Source organism: Ammodytes marinus (genome assembly GCF_949987685.1).
Source record: "Ammodytes marinus genome assembly, chromosome: 8".
NCBI classification, from domain to species: domain Eukaryota; kingdom Metazoa; phylum Chordata; class Actinopteri; order Uranoscopiformes; family Ammodytidae; genus Ammodytes; species Ammodytes marinus.
Genome location: NC_137212.1, coordinates 27,387,778 through 27,414,141, shown reverse-complemented (window position 1 = coordinate 27,414,141; position 26,364 = coordinate 27,387,778). Strand labels below are relative to the sequence as shown.

The window sequence follows — 26,364 nt, the reverse complement described above, 5'->3', positions numbered from 1 at the left end:
AAATGTACGGCAAAACATGATGAATGTTGCATAATCCACTAATTTATCTTAACCACAGCAGCCTCGTTTTTAATAACACAACGGATAGGAAGCTACTTGTGCTTTTTTTCAAACAGTGAAACTGAAATAAATGTTTTTATTGGTATTTTTGCCACCCCTCAATGATCGCTCGGGTATTAATAAAAGGCTGAATGAATGAACATGCAATGAGGGATGTAAGTCAGGTAGTCACATATACAGTACATGACTTGAGCATTCTTTCGTTTTAGCTTCAAGATGACCCAAAGACAATGCAGTTGAACATTAAGTTCATGTTTCAAAATTCAGTTATGTAATCCAAAAAAAATAAAAAAAGGGATTAAAAAAAAGTGTGTAATATTTCTAGCATGATGTAACAACATCATATAAACTAGGGCGTATTACTCACTGATGCAACTTAGAAAACATTTTTCTGGGCTACTGTGTGGAAAAAAAGAAAAAGTCCCGAGAGTCACCGATCGTGGCACTTCTGCAGGCTATCTTTACAAAACAGGGAAATGTGTGTTTTGTTGCTCTCACACAGCAGAAACTAATTGTTTCATTCACCTCCTGCAGCACTACAGGCCACTTTCTCACCACACACGTCCCTGACTCGTCCCTGTAATGAGCTTTTCATGCACTTGTGACCCTTCCTGCTTCAGGAGGTGAAATACTGCGCGGTTAAAAACGTCCATCGCTTACAGTATGTCGATGTCATCAATCCCAGAGACAGGCAACTGTACTCTCACAATCTCTGTGTGTGTGTGTGTGTGTGTGTGTGTGTGTGTGTGTGTGTGTGTGTTCACTGTAAGCTTGCACATGTTATTGGGAAGAGGGATAATGTGCAATGACAGCAGTTGATGGTAAGCCTTTTAGCATTGTTACTAGGACTTGATGATGTAAAGAGGCAGGTTACATTGACTGTCACAACTTCCCGGCTCAAACTAAATTTGTCTTTGGCTCACCCTCTTAATAAAAGACAAAGGGGTGATACTATGCAGCTTATTTGAATAACAAACATTGACGTAACACATTGAGCGCCCAAAGGCGTGCTACTCTCTCCACAGTTGGCTGCCCCTGTCAAAACTCAGAACCTGCTGCCAGATTGACCTTAAGGTCATTGGGTGCCACCGGCACTGGGGCAACATCTCTGCTCGGCGCAGCAACAAAGCAATCAAAGAAGAATAGCAGCATATAAAACAGAGAAGCCCTATAATTAGGGAGCTGGACTGTCATCTCAATGCAGCTCTGGCAGTTTTTTTAGATGAGCAGCAGAAATAGTGGATCACACTCTCACTTGTAGCATCACAGCCCTGAAGAGTAAAACATCAGAACAGAAATAGCGGCCTATGGCTTTGACCTTTCATAAAAGACGTAGCATTGTTGTGACATTCTTGCGACAGCAGAAGAAACTGGAAACTATTGAAACCAACATTCCTTATAGTGGTACAGTGAAAGAGAAAAAATATGGCATTATCTCACATACTGTAGTTTATTCGGGCAAACGGTCCATTTGTTCTGTTTAGGTGTGTCCTTTAACAGCAGCAGTGGCTCACCATTAATTTTCCTTGTGATTGTCCTTTGTTTTCATATGACAAACCAGCACTATGTGTAATGTGTCAGTGCATGTACCTTTTGACATGCGTTCCTGACTGATTCAAATGTATTCTGCCTTGGGAGACGCTTCAATCAAAGTGCTTCAGTGTTATGACTGCCAAAAACGCGTGAAGGACATTCCTGTCATTGTAGTGCGACAGCAAACATAAGTATACATGGTGACAGTGAAAAGAGACACAATAAACAAGGACACAATGTCAACTTCCCATGTGGGTCAAATGGGACAGGTTAGTGAAAAAATCAATTGATAAACGGATATAACAGTGCAGTCACTTTATAGATGCCGAGTTGCTTCCATTAAAAAATGGTTGCTTTGGGGATCTATGTGGAATATCGCACTACATCCCATTATCTTATCGCAATGTATCGTGATATATCATACCGTTACCCATGTATCGTGATGCATATCGTATAGTCAAGTCTTGCCAATACCCAGCCCAATTATGTCCCTTATTTATTTTGGTGATGGAATGATGAGGGATTTCTTAAGCCTTACATCTTATACTTCAACACTATTTGGCACATGATTATTTCTGACAAAGCCACCCAATAATTAATTTCTGTACATATACATAGAGTTAAGAGTGTGAGGAATGATGAGTGCTCCTGGAGGGGTTTAGAATTGAAATGGTGTTGAGGCCTTTCCCATGAGATGCCTCCAGAGTTTGAGCCTCATAAGAGGGAGCAAAGAAAGGTCACCAACCCTATCATCCTCCCAGGGAGCTGAGACTCCGCCAGGTTGTTCTAGAGTCTGCCTTCACTGTGATGCTTCAGCAGACGCCATGATCAGTGGGGGACTTGGGAGAGAGCAGCGAGGGCCTATCATTCTGCCATGTTGTGACAGCGAGTGCCATCCTCAATGCTCTGCCTGTTGAGAGATGGGAGTGTCACGCCATGGCTTGACTGGCACAGTGTGAAGTGAGGCCTCCTCAGGGCACTCGAGTGGAAGGATCCATCTCAGCAGCATTTCAAGGACTTGGCTTCAGCTAAACTGTCAGCAGACTTCAATAATGCCGATCTGCTTCGAATGGACATGACAATTTAAAACATAGACATCAAGCTGTTTGACACCGAGTAAAAACACAAACAAACCAACGTGTGCAGCTTGTCTGCTGACGTAGTAGAGAAGTGACAGTGACACAATGCCCTTCTCTTTGGCATGTCATCCAATACCAATCCAACAGAGCTATAATGCACCTGCTAAATGCGAATATGCATGCTGCGTTGGGATACTCTGCCCACATCTGCTTTTATATACAGAACCACATTATTTAAAAAGTCAATTTTGTTTTCATTCAGTTTTCTGAGATACTGAGATACTGAAATTGTGAAATTGTGCTTGTGGGGAATAACTATTAACAGCATTGATTTTATGAAGGTTATGTGAAACACTTAAGTGGTTAAGGCTGGTAACCTACAAATAGTAGAGCCAAAGCCGTGTGAATCTCGTTTTGAGACGTATTCCCACAGGTCCAAAAGAATAGACTCAATCCCGAGACTGACCCATGGAGTGCCTGCTCACACCAGATACGCATATATTCATATTCATTCTTTTAATTTTCTAACCGAAAATCAAAGGGGATTTGAGGACAGTCAAACGTATAAAGAGGTTTTTCCATGGCAGGAACTTTTCAGAGGACCAGGGACCTTTTGAGGAACTCAGGAAATAAATCTGTGACTGAAGGAACTAGGAACTACTTTTAGTTCCTCTGGGACAGTGCCAGAGACTATTGGGGTAGAGTTTGCACAGCTGACGGGTGACTACTTTCAAACAATGAAGAAGTAAAATGAGTTTGCTGAGTGTTTTAACAGATCATCTAATTTGGAAACATTCTACAGTTGTAAGTCTCCTCTTCCACCACAGCTTGTGTGTTTTATTCATTTATTACTTCCGCTCAACTGACAAAATGACTGTGTTGTTGTTGTTACCGTTAGCACCTGTGAAAATTGGGTTTCAAATTCAAATAGTATTAGTTTTAAAATGTGTTATATATTTATACTTTGCATAAGGTTTCTTTAGTTGTTGTGGTGGAAAGGCAAACAGGAATACAATAAAAGGGACGTATTGGGCTTTATCTTCCTTGGTTCTTTTTGTTTGGGCAGATCTGAACAGCGCGACTATACTCAAACAGACCAAAACAACTGCACCGCTGATCCTAAGAGGAAGTGGTCTCGGTTCAGTCACAAACAAAGAAGCCATTGCCATTTGAAGCCATGACTTAGTGGTGCGAACTTGATCTGACCTATAGCTGTCCCAAATATTAGGTGAACTCAGTTTGAGTTTGAGATAAACCACACCCATAACTAGGTGTGCTTTGCATACTAGGATACAGATGAGCGAAATCAACAATGACTACAGTAGAAGCTATCACAATAATGAATTGAGGTCTGATCTAGACTTGCAACAAAGAATGAGAGCCAATACACTATAGGTTTGAAATCAGCATTAGGTCCTACTTAAGTTCCTGACTTTAGGTATGTTCCATAGTTTCTGGAAGTATTTGGTCAAAAAGGGCAAAGTGGCACACAGACATGAGACCCGCAGAGGTACAACGAGACCCTACCTAACCCATTCAAATCCAAGTCAAGTCCCAGGTCAGGTTTCAAAAACTAGGAACCATGAAGACCCCTATTCGAACTCAATACATTTTGCATCGCAATCCAAAAGTGCATGCATTTATTCAACTTCAAACTTCTGATCTTCCTTGGTTTAACATTCAGTTCAATTTAAAGTCATACCGCACACCATACCATGAGCAGACTCTGAGTAGTTGCTCTAAGTATGACTCCATCACTGAATAATGTACACGTGAACTCCAAAGTCCGTGTCAAAGGGTCACAACCTTTTTCCTTAGAGGCACCAAAAAGTTTAACAGCCTGATTCATGTAATTTTTCTAGACAGAATTAACAAATGCACTCTTCAAATACAAAGAATCAGCCTCAGTGCACTCCACTGACTGTTGATTGAGGTGGAACCGTGGCTGTAAGTGAGTCACACATCTTAGGTCCTCAAAGTTCTGGCAGAACGAGCTGAAGCTATCAATATTTTATTTATTTTTTGTTGCACATTATCGTTTTTCAGCGAGTGGATGAATCAGACAGGGGGAGCTTTTTAATTTCAACTAAGATCTTATCAGCCCATATTAAATCACATCAGAAGGAGGTGCAACTTTAATGGAGGGGAAGAGCAATAGAGTTTAATTAGGACAAATATGTCACTGCTTAATGTGGATAAAATAATTTTGCTTGGTTACTTAATTGGTTATTCAGTGGATAATCAGTAAAGTGCATAAGCGTTGCGTACAATTTTCTCAACAAGTTCACTGCATGATAATAAATGATTGACTATTTAAGTGACCGTCTTAATAAAATAAAAACAGACTAAACCACATCACATGGTTTTTGAGGTCTTGGTGCAGGGAATTAGCCACAACTGTGCTCAATGTAACGATTCAGTAAGTCTCTTAATCAGGTACTGTGTGATCAACTTACACAACTACACCAGTTATATTTGTCTACCTGCAAATGTCAAGCATATAATTGCTAACTTTCAAGCACCTGCCGGACGCAGTTGGCTGAAGTGATTAATCATTGTTTAGGAAATAGGTGAATAATACAAATAAATAGTGGACCATATCATGTTTTCTAAATGACATGTTGCATGTTATTTGGAAAACTGCAATAAACAAATCTGATGCGAATGTCCTGTGCATTTGAATATTGTTACACGGATTTGTATGATACGGTTTAATTATATTTTATATGTTATAATCGAGGTACAGACTAAATCATTTTTATGTCCCTAAAGTCCCATATTTAATGTGTAAAAATTAAAAATATTACACAAATAAATACTTTTTGGGGAAATTTACAAAGTAAAGCACACACTGGATGTTGTATGGATGGCGACATGTTTAAATACTAGAAATTGTGCTGGAGGGGCAGTGTGAATTAGAGGTCACGTCGTAGCCTCCACTCAAAGCGGCGCTGCATGCTCTGGCGTTTGAGGAGCGCAGTATTTTGACACTCATCTGGGCCTCCTTGTTAACTCCCCCACAACAGATCTGATACGCTTAGACAGGCCTACGCTGCATGTTAGCGAGGCTGGTTGGGCTCAGATTGCACTGCAGCGCACTTGAAGGGATTGAACATAAACACACTCTCTTGTGTTTACACCAAATGACGGCGCCAGACTTAGATCTAAGAACAGGATCTTATATATTATGTGTTGTATTAAATAAATGCCGGGAGACAGTTGACCAGGTGACTGATTGGCTGCTCCTTTACAATCTAATCTGGAGCAATTAAGTGAAGCTGTCTAAAATAACGCATACCCTAGCCCCAGTCCCTTACTTAATCTAATTCTTACCGTAACCCTATGATCAAGTGTAAGCAGTCATTAAAACAGAAAACAGATACATGTTGAAACAAAGCAGTTTGCTTAAGGGACCCGCAAAACATCAAATACTTTTCACGTTCGAGTAGTATATCCACAAGTTTTAAAGGTTTATCAGATTCTAAAACACTGCATATCGTTTATCAATACTCAGAAAGAGGATGATATGACTCTGAAAGGTTCCAATGGCAGCGATCATTTGATTTTTCATTGCAATAATCATGAAATAAACAGAAACATTCGGTTTCACTCAAGGAATGTGAGCTGGCATTATTTGATTGCCCCCAGTGCCTTGCCAGATGAGATTATGTCGTGTTGCTGCAAAAGTTCAAGTTTTCGTCCAACGGGGCTAAAGTTTGACAAGACACACTTCTAAGAAGTCAGGATCAGCCACAAAGTCCTCACTTCTGAAACATGTTCTCACTCTCAAAGTCTAAAACTAGAATCCAGCCAAGATAGAGGAACAGTACAAGAACACAAACTCACAATAAGACAGACTCACTCACATCACAGCAATAACAAAAATCCTGTTCTGTCCTAAAATGACCAATCACTAAAATGTCTTCTGACCACAACATTTCAGTTCCATAAGTCAACTGATACTTCTTTAATATCACTCAAAACACTTCCTTATTTATTTTACTGGCTGCTGTTTTCTGCTAGGTTCATGTCACTTACTAAAACAGCACTTGTGCAGACTGTGAGAGTGCATTGCACGTATAGCCTGCTATGCGACATGTAATGCTGAGAATGCAAAGGCCTATGTTTCAAACACCCACTACACCTTGTTTGTTGACACAGATAAAAACTGCAGAGGAAGAGCTTATCAGTAGGAAAAACAATCTACTGGTTTTTAAAAATTAAAAAGGTGTAGTCAGCGATTCTGGAGAATGCTTGACGTAAAAAACACTTGTTGTCAAAATCAGTGAATATCTCCTCAAGATCAGCTACCTGTTCGTACTATGTGTGCACTGGGTAAAGATCCAGTGTTAATACTAGAGGTGGGCATAGATTAATTTTTTTAATCTAGATTAATCTAGATTAATTTTGAAATTAATCTAGATTAATCTAGATTAAAATGTCTCATTTGAATTCATTCATAATATGTGTGTGCTCCTAAATAATGACTCAAAGTAAGTCTTTGAGAACGTGTTTCTCAAGCCAGGTGGCGCATCAGACCAGGGGCTCATCTCCTGTTTCCAACATGCATCACAAACTGCTTGAGGAAGCTGTTCTACTATGATAATTGGTGATGAAAATAAATAATGTTCAACAAGATGTACTTGTGTTTACAAACTGTTTATTCAGTTAAACATGAACTTTGAACTGTAGGCCATAAGAGGTAACGATGAATTGTTTAGGGCTGCAACTAACGATTATTTCAATAATCGATTAATCGGTCGATTATTTTTTCGATTAATCGATGAATCGGATAAAAAAAATAAACATTTGTAAATGCTGCATCTTTATTCAAAAACTGAACATTACTTCAAATTCACAGTGCACACTGAAGTGTCAAAACACCAGGTTATTGCTCCAACGTCCCGGAACTATTAAAAGTAATATTAAATGATAAAAAATTAATAATAAACTTAACTGGGATAACACAAAAAAAAACATACAATGTATGATATACATTTATACAGTATAAGGGATGTCCATGGTAAACCAGTCAACCGATAATATTTTTAACCGGTAAATACTAACGGTTAAAAAAATTAAATCATCTTAATTTCTCTCAGATGACAGGAGAGTTAATTTGTATTGATATTGATACCATTTTCAAGACTCCTTAACGATCCAAGTCTTTATTGATATCAAAATTGATAATTTTCTATTATTTTGTTGAAATAGAACTTGTATTATTGCTTTAATTGCTGATATGATCATAGCTCTAGATTGGACATTAAACAGGTCATAATTCCATTCCATCTTTACTATCTATTTTATCTTGCTGGGAAAACAAGTTTCGCCAAAATCTCAAATTTCTTTTTTTTTGTGTTGCATTTGAACACATCAATCATATTACTGAGCCGGCCTGAACACATCACAGTTGACATGTTTGCTACTTTTTTTAAGCTAACTAGCTTAATATCCTTCCGATTTTAACATGGATTTAAAATCTGGATCACTATTTTTAACTGACGGGACTTTCTACACCGTTCGGTTGTATGATTACTGCCGCTGCATTGAATGACTGTTGATGCGCCGATGCCGATTCTCCGAGCACGTCTGCACACCGTCTGCAGCAGCAGCTGACAGAGTTTTTTTGGACTAGACGGATACTGAGTTGATGGAGTTTTTTTTAACCCAAAGAAAGCAAAGGTACAACACTTTTATATAGGCCTGCAGTCCAGTGTTAGATATGACCAAAATACAAGCTGTGGCCGCTCACACTATAGCTTTCCCGCACGTGAAGCGAGCCTTCACGTGCGGAAGGGGGTTCACCCCGACGGCGAACAGCATCTCCCCTGAGCCGAACAGGAGGTGGAATTAACAGAGATTAACGGCGATATTTTTTTTATCGCCCGATAAGAGTCTGGCGTTAACGCAGCCGTTAACGCCGTTATCGGCCCACCACTAGTTAATACACAGCCTTGGCAAAGTAAACTGGTGTGTAAACAAATGGGGCCAGCAGTACGTAGCTAGCAACATGTCCGTTTACTACACTAACACTGGATTTTTTCAGCACACACAGTACGTACAGGTAGTGGATTGTGAGGAGATATTCACTGATTTTGACAAAAAGTGATTTTGACAACAAGCACTCTCGAGAATATCTGACTCCACCTTTAAAAAAAATAATCTGGGAAAAAAAAAAGAAAAAGAATAGAACTGAATTATCATTTAGGATCAAGGATCAAGTAAATTACATAAATTTAAAATCGTTTACTAATGTCGAATAAATATTCCGCGCAAAAAATCTTCAAAATCTTCTAATCTGGTGAGACCAGAGGTAACAGGATAAAGGGCATGATATCATTATCAGGTGTGACATTTGTTGCTGTCGCGGGATAAAACAAACAAACTGCAACACAAACTTAGCTAACTGTGTCGAATAAACAATGGCATAGAGATGGAAGTGAAAGAGAGAACAAATGGGAATTATATAATGATCACATTTCATTACCCACTGTTATGCCACAGAGAATACCAACTAAAGCAAACAAAATTGTTTTGATGTCTGTGGAGCATCACTGCAGGCTGAATCTTTGCAGGAATGCTGCTTAGATTTTTATGAATGAGCAGCAACGTCCACTTCAATTTCCTCTGGGGAGGCGAGCACACATAAGGTCCCTTTGCCGATTCACAATTTAATGTGGGGAGGGAAGATTCCTCTCTTAGGAGCTTGAAAGGGAGAGCGCGCGCGGGGTGGCCTATTGATTTTGGAGGGCTGTCTCTATAATTGCCTGCGCGCATAAAAGCTGTAAATCAAAACCACTGGTTACTCTTTTGCTTACATAAGCGGAAGATTACCGTGCGGGCGGTTGTGCCAATGCGGGAAGTATGAAACCTGGCCCAGACCAGTGTAATGCTGAAGAATAATGCGTCGAAAGAAGCCGAGCACGGACTGACAGCAGCAGCTGGCGAGTTGAAAAGGTCAACCTGAGTTAATCAGCTAGAATCAGCATCAGCTGAGGAGAGAGTAACAGTGTGTGTGTGTGTGTGTGTGTGTGTGTATATGCTCATAATAGCGGAAAATAAACAATTAAACAGAAAGCAAATCTTCCTCATGTGCAAAAAGCTCCCAGAGAGAAGACACAGCTACAACAAAAGGGCATCTAGATAGAGAGCACCGAGATGCTGTCAGACTGAGAGAACAGGGTTAAGTCAACAAAATGTCTAATATATAACATTCCATGATTAATAGATGTCATAGCATGTATGTGTACTCTGCTGAGACACAGGTGGTGTGGCTTCTTCTCACCCATAACTCCAGAAAGCTTGCAGCAGGTCATGATAAAAATAAACTTGCAGCGAGTTTGACCCGGCCAGGTAAAAACACAGCGACACAGCCATACATTAGTAAGAACGACTGTTCACCCACTCATTCGCCAGCTGGCCTCTCACAGAGCCGTACAGGTGCACATCAATTTTTTAAGTCATGTTGACAAAAGCTTTCAGACTTCTGCTCTAATATACACGCTGCACATGTTTTCATCCCATCAGAGGTATTCAAGGGAAAAATATGTGTGTGTGTGTGTGTGTGCGTGCGTGCGTGCGTGCGTGCGTGCGTGCGTGCGTGCGTGCGTGCGTGCGTGCGTGCGTGCGCGTGTGTGTGTGTGTGTGTGTGTGTGTGTGCGCGTGTGTGTGTGTGTGTGTGTGGGGGGGGGGGGGGGGGGCTTCTGTGCATTTCTATAGAAAATAAAATCAAGGAAAGCAGATGCGTGTTGGGCTGTAGATTCCTTTTGTTCATATGCTCTGAATGCAAACAGTTCTCCACAGTGTTAAAAGTCCCATGCTTTTTAACACTGACAGCCAGCCGTAAGAAGACATACAATACTGTACACTGTGCAACTATTTTATTTGGCTTTATTTTCTTTGGATTTTTTTTTCTCAAAGTAAAAAGAGTAGTTCAACAATTTGCTGATTCATCTTCTTGCCATTGAGTTACATAAGAAGATTGATATCACTCTAATGCCTGTCAAAAATATGAAGCTACAGCTGCCTAGCTTAGCTTGACATATGGCTCATCAGCCATGAACACACTTGCCTTACCACAACAATAAGCATACTAGAAATCATCAAGTCATATTTCACTGACTTGTCTTTACCGTGTATAATTTCAGAACCACACACGTCCGCTTCCTTCCACTCTGTCTCCACTATGTTTTCCCTTTGTGGTGAAATAAGTTTCACTTTGTGAGTGGTGCTCCCATTTTACTCCCGAAAAAAAACCAAAGAGCCGTGAGTCACCAAACCAAAGGATGTAAGCACTTGCAACCGGTCTTTTGTCTGTCTTTGTCACACTGCACACTTCCACCAAAATACCATGTTTCAAGTGTCATTTACCCCAAACGTAGCATTTTAATACGTACATTCAAATATGTGCTACCAAAGCAGTTAGAAAATGTGTATGCATATTTTTTTCCTACATATGAAACTAACCCATGTGCCCTGTCGTAACAGGTCAGTGTATGTAAACCTGTGCATCTTTTACATGTGTAGCTAAATGAAGATCAATAATTGATCATTCTAACCCTGTTTTCATTCTTACATATGCATCCTTTAATAATTAATAAAACACACCGCATGTGGACATGGGAACTACACAGTAAATAGCCCATAGCATATAAACAGTAATACCTTTAAGATTCTATATTAAATCTGGTACACTGCTGTAACAAGAACAACCTTTCAGGTATTCCATTATTGCTCGAGTATCTCACTAGAGATATGATCGGCGTGGTGTTAAAAGCCCCTCTGAGCCTTCCCACTCCAAACACAATTGGTTAGGGTTTTTTTATCCGCCTGTCCTACATTTATTGTGTGTCAAACAATTTAGTGAACTGCCCAAGGCTTTGACTCCGTAAAGTTGCTCTTAATATCGTTTAATATCAACTAATGATATAGGTCAAGAAGACTAATTTTGTCATGATCATCGCTGCAAAACATGAAAAGATGCAACATATGGGTCTGTTTCCTAAACTGGAGTTGCTACAGCAGATCACTACACTATCAAACACTGTGTTTTTACCAAATAGCACACGCCATAGAGCAGCATTGTTTAAAAGCTAAGGGTAGTATCTTATTGGGTTGTTAGCAGGGGCAGAAGAAGTATACACACACGTCTGTTAATTTACTCCAAAGTACCAGACCAAGAGTGTAAAACTTTGTAGAAGGTACACTAACTACAAAATCTAACCTAAAACAGAATTATTACTAGGAAAATGTACTTTAGGTTACAAAATGCACAAGTCCTCATTTCGCAGAACAATCATCCCTATGTCACTTAATTCTGATGTGTCTATTTATTTGTACAGATAATTTTTCTGTTTTAGTTTTTAGAAGTGGAACTGGCTTTAACCACTTTATGTATTGTAGTCTGGTGGTTCCCAATCTAGGGGTAGCAATTGGCAGAGTGGACTTTTAATTAAATAGCTAAACTGTGAAAAGTACAATATTTTCAATTTTGCGATACAGTGGCAGAAAAATGACAAAGACTCAAATACGCTACTTGAATAATATGTACTTGGTGACTTTCTACACAGTGATTGTGGGTGTGTGTGTGTGTGTGTGTTTGAACAGTGGTGTGAAGGGTTGTGTTGGCAGCGTACTTGTGTGCGTGGCTTGTATGGCGAGCTGCTCTCCAGGTCTGCCAGGATGCTGGTGAGGGAGTCGATCTCTGCATCCAGACTGGAGCGTCTCTCCTCCAGTGTCTTCTCTGGTCCTTTCACCTTGTGTCAGCAAAACACACAGCAAGAGATGTGAGTGGACTTTAACAAAAGAGCCAATAAACCAAACTTGAATTGGAGTCACTTTGTATGGTTGTACTTGTAAAGGGTAAGAAAAGATGATCATCAATAGAGAAGTAATTCTGACTTTGTGAGACATTCTCTCCTGCCCTTTATTTCCACACTTCTTACACGTTTCTTTTTAAGTTCCATGCTTTACCTTGACCTCAGACAATCCCCCTTTGAAAAGCCTCACATCAATAGCACAGAACTTTTTCTCTCTGAGAAGTAAGAAAGCAACGCATTGTCTGAGAGACAACTTTCATACACGCGCCGCACTATTTCACCCTCCTGCTTTTTCACACTGCACGTGGATTTACGGTTTCCCATTCTTCATGCATTATTCATCCCAATCTCATTTGGCGGGATTTCAAACAAAGAGGTCAACATATTTTTTTTTCTTCTATAAATGAAAGTCAGATAAAAAAAAATCTTTTTTTTTCTTCTATATTTTAAACACACGCTCCATAAAAGATGACAAGACTGGCTGTGATTTTTATTTTACCAGGTTTATTGTCAGAGGGAGCTTGAATGCGTTAGTTACAGGATCACTCCGGCAGGCTGAGACCACACGGATTTATTCATCCACTTTTTTTTTAAGTTCCACCTCAGACAAAAACATCTTCAACCTATTAAAAAAAAACTTCAACGTATTAATAAAAAAAATAAAGACACACAATATGTTAGAAAAAGAAAAAGACAAAGACAAAAATCTGGAAAGTACTTAAAGATGATCTGACCGTCGGTGACACAAAATTCCTCCCGTAAATTCCTCTGTGGAATGACGGTTATATTATTTTTTGTCTTTCTCAACTATGCTGCAACTTCAAGAAAGGCTTCTTGCAATTGCCTGCGGGGGCTTTTGGAGTTGGGCTGGATCAGTGACTGCTTCTTATTCTAATGTTATGTGTTTGGATTACCTGTCACAATCCATTACAGGCAGAGGGCTTGCCTCCATCTGCGCGGGGAGCAGGGCTGCAGCTTAAAAACATCTAAGGCAATCACGAGTCGGAGGGGTAAACAAAAGAAAAAAGAAAAAAACACTAATGGCTTGTCTCAAATCAACACAAAGAAAAAGCTGGTAAACTTGTTTAACGGTGATAACGAGGAGGATGAAAGGGAAAAACCTTTGCAGTTCTTAAGTGATGGGTTGGAATGCGCTGTAGTGTATAGGGCTTCATAACCTGGACAACAGCTCAGTGAGAAAACTAGCTGCTTTTAGTCGTCTTCCCCCTCTCCTGCTAAAGGTTTGGGGAATTAACATGTCACAACACAGATATCTGAGGGACCAGGGAATATTTCTGCAAATACCATTTCATCATTGATTTATTCATTCAGTAGAGCAGTATTTCTCCACCGAGGCACAAGAGAACAAGATATTAAGACATTCTGATTGATAACTATCCCTTTTTCTTTTTGTGAACAGCAACCCCTAAAATTAAAAAGTTCTGCTCTGGCTAGAATGATGAAGATAGCAGTGGGTGTATTAAGGAAATTATTAAGTTGCACGGCCAGAGTGATTCTACAGACAATATGATAGGAGAAGAAAAGTCAAGCACTTTTAAAACTAATTGAGCACTTGATTTCTTCCCTTAGGCCTCAGCTATATTTTAAATGATTTTACTTTTCGGAAGAAAAAGGACGGATGATAGGAATAGAAACTAACTGTAGAGCGTGCCTAATCGTATTTGTCCTGCAAAAAAAAAACATGCATCTCCCAAAAGGCAAACTGTATTACTCCAATGGGATTTGTATTGTTATTTCAGCTTTAGCTCAAAGCATACTGTATATTATGACATTTCTTTGTAGCATATTGAAACATTTCTAATTCATTACTACTACAATACTTCAAATCAAAGTCATGCTCGACAAAATCCACAGTTACTCTTTAGTGCCAAACAAACATCCCGGAGCTAAAGCTAATATGAGGTTTCAGCAGTTTGAGTGACACAAAGCAAGTGGAAATCTTCAAATTTTATTTTATGTAAAACCTTATTTTGACTTTTTTTTACTGTACAGTGACAATATAAATGTAATAACAGATGCAACATTAAAAATAAATATGGTTTTAAGCTTTAACAAAAATAAATAAATAAATAATGTGCCCTAAGTCTAGCAATACACTATGTGCATACAGTCAAGTGCGAAAGTTTGTGAACCCCTTGAGCCTTTTGGAATTTTATTTATTTTAACCATTATTAATTCATTTTTATCAATACCAGTATTTTTTATATGAAATAACAGATGTTTGTTTATCAATTCAACATTTTTATTTTCCAGAAATCAATTGTTAAAACAGATAAAACAAATTATTTGACGAATGTTGTATGTGCAAAAGTTTGTGAACCCTGAGCTGCATTGCTTAAATCGAGCAAGGTAAACACAATCAGGTTGGCCAAATTGGTTGATGAAATAGACCAATGTAATGAGAGATCTTTAGGAAAGAAATTGGGCGGCACTAGATAAAACAGAGATAAAACCAGGTCAGTTTAGGCTCACCAAAGTGAACCCATACAGGTCAGACATGCTAAAAGGGAAACAAATCTCAGAGGATCTCAGGAATAGAGTTTTGATGTTACACATTTGTCTGGGGACAGTTATAAATTCATAAAAAAAAATTTGAGCTCAATCGGTCCACCGTGAGGCAAATCATCTACAAATGGAGAGCTTTAAGAGTGACTTAACATCTGCCTAGAAGTGGACTTCCTTCAAAAATATCCTCAAGCGCCACAAGAAAAGTGATTTTTCAGGTAAAAGCCAACCCAAACATTACACCTGGAGATTTGCAGACAATTTGAAACCACCATTATTCACTTGGGAGAAGGTTCTCTAGGTGGTAGGCAGAATTGCGTTTTTGCCCAAACATGGCGGTTTTGGTTATGACCAAACAGTTCAATTTTTGACTAATCTGTCCACAGAATAAGACTTCAGGTATCTCCAGGTGCTCTCTGGCAAAGTTGTGACAAGCAGTTTTGTTCTTTTTTGAGAGCAGAGGCTTCTTCAGCAACCATCCCATGAAAGCCATGTTGACTGAGTTTTCTTCTTATTGTGGAACCATGCACATCTGTCCCAGATGCTGCAAGAGAGGTCTGCAAATCACCAGATGTAATGTTTGGGTTGGCTTTTAACTGAAAAATCACTTATCTTGTGGCGCTTGTGGATATTTTTGAAGGAAGTCCACTTCTAGGCAGATGTTCAGTCACTCTTAAAGCTCTTCATTTGTAGATGATTTGCCTCACGGTGGACCGATGGAGCTCAAACTTTTTTTAAAATAATTTATAGCTGTCCCCAGACAAATGTGCAGCATCACAACTCTATTCCTGAGATCCTCTGAGATTGTTTCCCCTTTTAGCATGTCTGACCTGTATGGGTTCACTTTGGTGAGCCTAAACTGACCTGGTTTTATCTCTGTTGTATCTAGTGCCGCCCAATTTCTTCCCTAAAGACCTCTCACTACATTGGTCCATTTCATGACTCAATTTGGCCCATCTGATTGTGTTTACCTGCTCCATTTAAGCAATGCAGCTCAGGGTTCACAAACTTTTGCACATACAACATTCGTCAAATAATTTGTTTTATCTGTTTTAACAATTGATTTCTGGAAAAGAAAAATGTTGAATTGATAAACAAACATCTGTTATTTCATATAAAAAATACTGGTATTGATAAAAATGAATTAATGATGGTTACAATAAATAAAATTCCAAAATGTTCAAGGGGTTCACAAACTTTCGCACTTGACTGTATATACAGTGCAACTTGCCATTCACAGTGACGGACTTCCTTAAATAGATCAGGAGCCAGATGTGACTGATCAGTGTTAAAGTCAGATTTTTAAGTCTGTCATCTCCAATTACGGTTAAGAAAGGTTGTGTGGTTTTATCTTAATTTTTCTTACCAGATACAAGTATAATCCAACACATTAAGGTATACAGATTTCACACTGGTGTAAAAACAAGTACCCTAGAATCCCACAGGTCTTCTATATTGGCTAGTACCCTGAGATTAGGTCAATGGAACTGGTATTGCAAAAGCCACACTGCAGAGTCTCCAGTAAAAACATGGAGGTTGTAATTCGACTAAAAATTATCCGTGACTTCATAAAATGGATAATAGAAGAGAGGATTTGTGTGGAAGTTTGCGGATCTAATGATTTATTGAAAACTCTTGTCAAATTTTCCATGGATGTGAAATATGAGATAAATGTTTTGCATTTTATGACTTTACTTGTTTGTCTGTTACTCTATGCTCAGCCAATTCTAAAAATGTTAAGGGAAGGCATTCATTGGCTTAACATAACATCCCATTGGTTTAAACGAGGCCATCAAATTGAGAACTGTAGCCTTTAAAAATACTTGCATAACTATGAGAAGGCCCGCAGTTTACATTAAGGTCTAAAGAGCGCATGAACGGACGCACGCTGCTAACCCCCAGAATGCACTGTCCTACTGTCTCTGGATACAGTTTGTGTGGGAGGAGCGGTGGATTAACACAAATTGCATAACTCGTTTAAAATTATGTAACATTCTGTCTCTAAACTTACAGAGGAAGCATTTATTTAGGAGAGAAGAAAACTGGTCAGATCACATAGATGTGAGCCCCTCCAGGGCTGGAGGAGTGAGATTTTTTTTTTCACCCTGGCTCAAGTTGAACAAAAGGAATGTGAAACACTTGGAGGACTTTTTTGCAGCAGAGGTCAAGTGCTCAGAGTGTCAGTCAAAAGCTCAGAGGCCAGATATCCCCCCGAGGGCCAAATGCCTGTGGGTATTATGACCAGCCAGGCAAAGAAAGTGTGACCAAACTGCGCCAATAGGTGTCAGCCTTCTATCCTTTCCCTGCATTGGAACTCTCAGATAGTGAAGAAAAAAGTGTGTTTATGTGCAGGTCCTTGAGTTAGGCTGGCTGGCTGGGCTGCAGGCTAGCAACTGAAGCTGGAAGCCTCTCTGCATAAGACTGCAACTCATACAGACAGATAGTTGGCCTAAAACATGAACTGGAGTCAGTGTAGAGCTGCTCGGGGGCTGTCTTTGCTCTCTGTGTGCTGCTGACTCTTGGAGAGTTTCTTTCTGACAACCAAGAAAAAAAGTGAAAACAACAACACTTTGTCTCACCTGGAAGTCGCACGAGATCATCGGTGGAGGAGAAGGGAAATCGCTGGAATATTCAGCAGGTGGTGGAGGGGGAGGGTATTCCACTGGGAATTTTACACAAACACACACACACACAAACAAAAACGGCTTATTAAATACTTCCCCTTTTTTACATGCAAACCGTCACAATTCTAAAAGAACAGACATTCCAACACTGAGTTAACACACAGAATTTAGTGAGTATTATGTAAAATTGTTATATAATTGTTTTCACATTTTAAGTAACAAGTGTGAAAACATGAGCAAATGTTATCAAGAAACTTGTAAAAGAGGTGCAAATAATCTATGGATAAAGTGAACCATGATTGCACATCAGTTCTGCTACATCAGACGTGATCGTTTCACATGATAGTTTCATAAAGGTCTGTTAGACAGGGAGTTCCCTGATATATAACAGTGTAAAAACATATGAATTGATCCACTGCATGTTGATGTTAGTGCAAACACATACCATGTGAAACTACACCCGTCCGTCGAAACACAAACATGCACATGAAACAAAAATTTGACCGGATACGTGAGTCAATCTGTGTGCAAAATACTGATTTTATTGCAAACTTTTTCACTGTTATGATCAATATTATTTTATATTAACAATGAATTCAATTAATAAATAAGGATAATAACTCTGGCTATATCTGCTATCCAGATTTTTGTTTTGATGTATGTTATCAACTGGCAAAGTTTCATGACGATATCTAAATGTATTTTTTTTTTTACCCTATTCACCTACAGAGTTAACACACGCAGTAAATCAAGATCTAATTCATTATCAAGATGGTTTTTTTTCATCATAATTTGTGCTCAAGTGCAAAATCAAGTCAGACATTGGAAAGGGCTTCTATCTACAGCTACGACTAAAGAGAGAAAGGAGACAAAGAAATTGAGAGTTGTCCTCACACGTCAGTGGATTGACACACATAATTGCAGCCATTTACTTAACAAATAAGTACTAATCTAGAGTGAGCATGTGTTTTTTTTTTTTTCATCCCGAAGATTAGAAATGTAAATGTTGTGTTACAAATGGGTTAGAGCGGGTGTTAGTTGTGCCAAGAGGAGTAGGAACGAGCCAAATTTGTAGTTCTAAAGTCCATGCTAATCCAAGGATTGCATCCCCACCACATGTTTCAGACAGGATAAGGAGTTACGTGCCAAATTAATTTCTGATTTGGCTTCTCTCTGGCACAGGACTTAAGACTGAATCATTTGACCATGTACTTCTAAGTACCCAACCAGACATGAGCTCTGCAAATTAAAAGGCTTTTTATGAGACGTAATGGGAATTTGTTCCAATAGCTAAGACTTTGATGAGGCCTGTTCACAAATTCCATTTGATTTCCATGGCTTTTTTTTTTTTTTTTTTCAAAATCTGATTTTCATTATAATCTAATTGGTGTCATCAATGTAGTTTATCCAAGGCAGCTGACCAAATTAATTAAGCATGGTTTTCAGTTGCCTTGACAGAACAGCCCAAAGAAGAAAGGAAGGAGGGAGAGATAATGCAGCATGGGTAAAAAATAAAAAAAAATTGGACACATGTCTGCGTCACGAGCATTACAGCATTTCAGAAATTGTGAGCATTGCATTAAACATTCCCCTCAGGGTGTTTTGAGGGGGCCTCCATGTGAATTGTTTATATAATAACCCTGTGACCTCCGCTAAAACTCCAGAGTGTAACAGCCCTTCTAAACCTCTGGGAGAGGAAATAAAATATGCTGCTCTACAACAAGGCTCTGGCCCGGGCCCTCCCCTCCACTCCACTCTCCATCCTTTTTAACCAGAATATAAGTCACTTGTAACTCGTGGGTTTACAGAGAATTAAAACATTAGGTTTGATGTACGCTTCTCTCGAACATCGCCAAGATGTTTTGGACTTATCATTTCAGGAAACACAAGAGTTGTAAATGTTTTAGGAGATGCATGTTTTATTGAAGGGGTCTTAAGAGGTCTGTATGTGGAAAGGAGTTAGCACAGGGGTCATTAAGCATCTTTGCTAAAAGGTTCTTCCAGGTTACCCCCCCCCCCATCGACCTTATGTTTCTAAGTATCTGTCATCATGCCAGTTGTTTTGAACTGAAATGTGTTAATGTGGTGTAACGGAACCACTAGTTGTGTTTGCATCCCCTGTAAATCCTTCCAAGCAAAAACTTTGTTCTCATAAACGACTACCCTCAACCTTTAAAGTTGTTAGAGATTCGGGGGCGCCTTTAGCTCAGTTGGTAAGGCGTCCCCTCCATGGGCCTCAGCCAGCAGCAGACCCGGGTTCGATTCCAGCCCGTGGTCGTACTCTGCATGTCACTCCCCTCTCTGCCCCATTTCACCTCTGTCTCTACACTATCAATAAAGCATAAAAATGCCAAAAAAAATAAATAAAAAAAAATAAAAGTTGTTAGAGATTCAATGTCAGCAAAGACACAGTGGTTTAGTAGAAGCCTTTCCCATAACAGCTTATTTCCATAATCGTAATTTCTTTAAAAATGTGTTATCTAAATACATCATCCATGACCTGTAGATCATTTGCTGGGCCAATTTAAATTGAGTGTATATTCAAGTCAGTCATCATGATTCCATTGGCTTCATCTAGAAAAATGCTAGAAAGTGGAACCTGTCATTGCTGTAATAGTGGGCCTTGTTAAGGCTAAAACACAGCCTTCAACACAGTAAATCTCAATGGACATATGCAGTCATTTAAATAGCTGTGGCTGAAGCATTATCACACAGCAAAAGATGTAGATGCAACACAAAGGCTCCGTGTGGAGTTTTGTTTTCTTCACAGTCTTCACTAGTTCAACATACACGTTGAATGTATTTCTTATTTTCCTCATAAAACATTTGCAAAAGACGATTTTTCCTCAATACTTTAAATCAAGAATTGTTTCATCAAAAGATGCTAGCTTGCAGTATTCATCTACATTGCCTTTGCAGGTGCAATGCTGACTGGGGCATACAACTTCCTTTGGATGAAGTAACAAAATCTAGCTTTTTTTGTTCTTCTTTTTACTATGTTCGAAGAATCACCAAATTACATTTTAAATGGCACTAGAATAAAGGAAATTACATCTACCCTTTCAAAAAATGTCTGAGAGTGGACCCACAGACACCCCCTTTACCATTGGCCCACCAATGCTGATGGGTTACTTTAGGCCTATATTGTTAAATGTGACTCATTTATATGCATTTTGTGTTTGATTTTATCCATGAAGGGATTTTCACAGCATTTAACTTCCAACCAATTATCTGATTTTGAACACCTTATTGTAGTTAGCCTACGTTTATAAGGCTGACTAGTGGGGATCATAAGATTCTTGTACCCCTGTCTAAAAATTTACAGAGTATGTGGACAGTTGTGGGGGGGTGAGATGGCACTCGGCGGTGCACCGGAAAAATGTCTCTTATTTTCAAATCTCAATGTTGAGCTGATAGGACAATATTAGGTTTATTATATGAGTTGTCAGTAGTGAACAGCTAAACTGGTTAAACATAAGCCTCCAGACTGAAAGAACTACATGTGTACAACAATAGAGTGAATCTGATATCAATATTAGCAAAAGCATGATTTTTACATTTATAAGTAGCTTATGTGTGTATCCGATTGGTCTAAAAAAGGAGTGTGTTAAGGAGAAAGTATGACAGCAGGGAGGATAGAGAACAGAAACTCAACTGGTTCAATATTTCTAAATGGGTAAAACCCGAAAAATATTAATTTACATGTTGAAGAAACTAAAAATAACATGACGTGCAACCACATACAGTATATTTATTTAAAAATATTTTTTTTCTCCCATTTTTCCACTTCTTTCTTTTACCGTAACAGTTTTTCTAAAATGTCCTAATCGAAAGAGGACTTTTTTTTCTCTCCACGAAAGTGAAACAGAGACATCAGATATGCAGGGAAAACCTGCTTGATTTAAAAATTGTCAAAATCTGTAGAAAGTGGAAAGGGAGATTCGAGTCATTCATAGGTTTCATTCTCTTTAATTTTTTTAACCCAGTTAAAAGCCAACCAGTAGAGTCACTAACTATGAGAACCATCTTTGACTTCCCACCATTGAACAAAGCCAACTGCGTTTATTGAAAAATACACATTTCAAGCCCGAGGGTCCACCTCCGTGGGTCAAACCCTGGGTCACTGCTGTAGCCTGTAGCCCATGGAAACTTTATCTGCGTCACCCCGTACAGCCAATCATTTCTGCCACTTCTAATAGATCTAAAGCCAACACGGGTTGGAGTTGTTAAGCGCTTGCTGTTCTGTCATGCTTTAAAGGCAGTGAGTGCTAGCTTCTGTGCTGTGAATGAAGCTGGCTCCATTTGTGACAATAGGGAGTTGAAAGCTCCAAGTGAGCGCTAATGAGAGAAGCAGCAGGAAGACCTACTTAATACGACAACTTCCCCTCTCTTTATTGAGCAATTACTTTTAAGTAGCTTCTTTGTGAACAAGGAATCCTAATCAGTGATTAAAGCTATTTGAGAGGCCATAAGACATATAATTGGTTATCGGGAAGCAGAGTATTGTTCGGGGGGAGATAAAAAAGGGTGGAGATGGATCAAGCTGTGACACTGGGACTAATATTAAACTTTGTTTTTCAAGTAAGTGGTAGATTATCAAACACTTCAACAACTGTATACATCTAATGATTGGCAACAGTGCATGGCATACTTGAATGTGAATGTGTAAAACGCTTTCAAACTATGCATTTAGTTGCAAAATATACAGAATAGAGAAATGGCAGAAGAGAATAGGACCAGAAATCTCTTACAGGTTGCAGAGGATTCTTTTTTTTTAAGTAGTTCTGCTTTGTGGTAGAGATTAGTATATTCTGTGGGGGCTGAAGGTCGAGCATATGTTTATAGATTTACATATGTACAATATTATCACAGTGACACGTTTGTTAGCATCGGCCATCTGGTCTGCATGGACTTAGGACAAAGCCCTGCACAAACTGCTTTTTCACATAATGCGTTTAACATTTCATTGAAGGGAAACGGTTTGCAAAAGAAAGAGATATAACCTCAAACAGTGGGGAGAGTTGTGTCCTAGCACTATAAACACACACAGACACACCATGTCTGCCTATATGTTTGGGCACACACAAATCTGAACTTGATTTGCAGCTGAAAGTCCATTAGCGCTCACACATGCTGCAGAGAGCCAAAATAAGGGTTGGCGAGAGAGGTGGTGTGGGTGCACATGTATCACGTGACAGCTCCTCTTGCACCAATAACTTCTACAGTACATGACCCCTGAAATCTAAACGCTTCATTATTTTTACATTTGCACAAACCTGAAGTAATCTGTATTAAAATGCAAACAAGAGAAGTGGCTTCACGTTTTATTCAGTAGCAAAACAAATATATCTATAATCCCTTCCAGACAAAATAGACAAAGTGTTTTAGGTCCGGCCGGGGTGTCAGACCGCATACTTTATCTCCACACACCCGTTCCAAATGCGCTGTGGCAGAGGTTGAGAGCACATTGTTTTGACATAATTACGGAGCCATTTTATTCCATCTTCCGCTGAAGAGGAGCAGCTGAGCCCTGCTCTTAATTAGCATGATATGTATAGGAGAGTGATTTATGACTTAGTTTGGGTTTTTAGAGATGCGAGGCAGGTATTTGAGGTCTTTGGAGATCTACTTGTTTTAAGTGTAAAGGAGCAAGACCCAAATTGGCTCCTGCTACTTTAAGGAGAATTCCCCTCGGGAGGCGAAATTCAGATAGGCAGCAATAGACAGGTTGTTTTTGTGTGAAAGCAAAAAGGTGAGCGGCTAGAAGCCAACGTTGTGTAGTGTAATGTCATACGGAATGTACAGTTAGTGCCTCAAAACGTGACGTTAGGTTAAGGTTTGCTGATGAGCGAAAGTGTGATTCATCAGAGGCGGAGAACGTCGCTGTCATTTCTTCTAAACAAACGAGAGAGAGAGATTAAATGAAGCTTGTTAAATGTCACAGAAGACAGTCAATGTTGTGTTAACTCAGCTAGTTTCATAACATGAAACCTTTCCAAGCTGCCTCTGCCACGCTGAGAATCCACTGTATGCTATGTAGGGTATCTGAGGTCACGGGCCATACATCAACTTGGAACTCATATCACATGGCTTTATGAGCTTTTTAAGTGACGTACTTTAGGGTTTCCCCCAAACTAACAAGTACGCTCCCACAGTGTAAATATAATGATGACATTTAAAGATAATTACCATTTAATGGATACTAAATATATTAGCCTTCGTGATGTTTCTGATGGAGATTGCTTTTCATTGGGCTTGTTAACTAGCCACTGAGATGTTGTCAAATAGCTTAACAATTCAATATTGTTGTCTGATATTGGAGAGCTGGCCCTTCTAGAAGATGCTGTACCTATTGACCGGGGCATATCTCAGTCGTGTGTAGTCTACTTGATCAGGTCTACGCAGTTTTACAAAACTGCTGATCCAAACAACTTCACACTTAGATCAGACGCACACGTGCTTTATATGAACGAACACACAGTTTTTCTCAAATATCAGTATTAGCCCATAATTTCATATCATTTTTGGATGACTATGTTTCTTCTCACGATCATGATCCAGCATCCAATACCACTTTTTCCCCATTGGCAAATTATTTTTGAATTATTGAAAATTCAAACTTCCTTTAAAGACCTACTTCACCGGTGGGAATATGAAGGTGTATTGAACTCTGAGAACCTATGTAGTATAAATGTGCAAACATTTTTCAAATCGGTTCATCCTAGCCTGAGAAAAGCCAGAAAGAGTGTTTTATGGTCTCACGGTCTAACCCTACATTTTACTAGTGTGACATCACAAATGCCAAGGGAAGACTGAGGAAAGACTGAGGGAAGAAAAACCTCATTCATTATATTATAATAGCGATTTTATAATGATAGAACGCCGGTTCCGTATGGGTGAAGTTTTCCTTTAATAATGTAGATAATTTGATAATGCATATACTATGACCCCCATACGAAGGTGCTTAGATTTAGAGAAGTGTTATGGCTGCGTACAAACTAACAACAGATTAAATGTTATGCGATGTAGCCAAAAGGTTCTGCCCTCTAAAAAAATCACGAGATCAAGAGAACAAAGCGCTTCAAAGTTTGAAGCTACTAAGAAAAGAATTCCAGAGTTCACTGCCGTTGACTGTGCATACACTGCAGATACATTACAACAGGCAGTTGAGGTATGTGTTCTACTTAGATAAAAGTGGCCTTTTGTGTACGCTCAGAGCACGATGCCTGTGGTTTCTATGGGGACACTGACACACTCATTGGTGGATTTCCTGTAAATTCTCCTGGTGACACCCATGTGGGACTCTGACATAACAACCGGTAGTCAGTTTGCCCCCCCTGGCCAGTCAAGCGGGGAGGAATAAAAAACAGCTTATGCACATGTTCAACACTTTTGAACTGCTCTGAGCAAACAATTAGCGGTAGTCTTCTGATAACTTTGTGTGAAAAGTTTGATAAAAAAAAACATTACTTCACGGATATTTGGAACTTTTACTGCGATCGTCTTCGCCAGAAAAGATTATTGTCCTTTGTTATCAGCAGCCACACATCGTGAGACAAAAAAAAAAAAAAAAACATGTTTCACTTTCACACATTTTTTACAATTTAGAGGTTTTCGGAAGGAAATCTAAATTAGCTAAATATTAAATTGTTTTTGTGACACCAGAAAGCCTCTGGTCACACCATATGAATATTTACATTATCTTTATACAGAAAAAAAAATCCTCATTTAAACGCTTAAATAAGATCATTCTAAAAACAGACATGAGAAGCAGTTGTTTGAAATACTGCAAGGAAGCAAAGTATGTTATAATAAAAGACAAGAGGTTAAAATGCAGAATAGGATGTCATGTACATGTAATTAATAAAAGCTATTTAAAATCAAAAGATTAAAGATAAATGTATCTCCAGTCGGTTTCATGAATGTGACCTCTGTCCTCCACATCACGTTTTACACACTAAAACAGAGAATTCCTAGTAATCTCCAACCAGTCATCAACATGTGTTGATCTAGGCAGACAGCTGCACAAGAATCCAATAACAGGTGCACAAAACTTCTGTAGGATGAAATGTACAATGTTACCTTAACGGTTGTCAACTGAGAAAGTCAGTTATTAGCCTTAAATAAGGCTGCAAGGTCTCTCTCTTACAGAAGAAGCCTCAAGGAAGGCCAGTTTAATCCACAATGCACTAGTGCACCTGGTGTTACGCACTCCATCTGGTAGTAACATGAAGGCTTTTTTAACTACTTTTCAAAGTTGACAGCATACCATAAGTGGAACAATGTCATCAATACTGTTTTCACAAAAATGAACCTAACATGTATCCAGATGCATTGCACTGGATCACATTACCTTGTAAAGTTATACATGACTTTAGTCCAACTCCCCTATAGTATGTTTCACTGATTTTAATTACACGACCATTACTTTCATAGCAATGTGCTTTTCCTAAATCCTACTGAGATTCTTTTTTATTTTTTTAAACAAAATAAAAACAGAAAATAATCTTTAAATTCAGAACCTGCATAAAGAACTAGAGCACATGCTGCACTGTTTGGTAAAACTCATCTTTACAAAGCAATCATGACTGACCTTAAACTACAGTACATGTACCATAGAGATCAACATAAAGCCCAAAGTCTGATCTGTTGTAAAGCATTCTGAGTGAATGGGACGCCGTCTAAAACCTATGTGTGTCTTTGACTTCCTCCTGCTGGGGG

The 26,364-nt window shown here is 39.0% G+C and overlaps 1 protein-coding gene across 1 annotated transcript in view; it reads right to left on the bottom strand.

The window, feature by feature from the left end:
• The window catches only part of lpp (LIM domain containing preferred translocation partner in lipoma), a 157,928-nt gene that overhangs the window by 69,384 nt on the left and 62,180 nt on the right, over positions 1–26,364 (bottom strand). Inside the window, exons 5-6 of the mRNA XM_080032954.1 lie at positions 17,599–17,681; positions 12,311–12,430 (exon numbers count right to left, since the gene is read on the bottom strand). Of these exons, the coding sequence (XP_079889080.1) occupies positions 12,311–12,430; positions 17,599–17,681 (203 nt within the window). The remainder of the gene's footprint in view (positions 1–12,310; positions 12,431–17,598; positions 17,682–26,364) is intronic.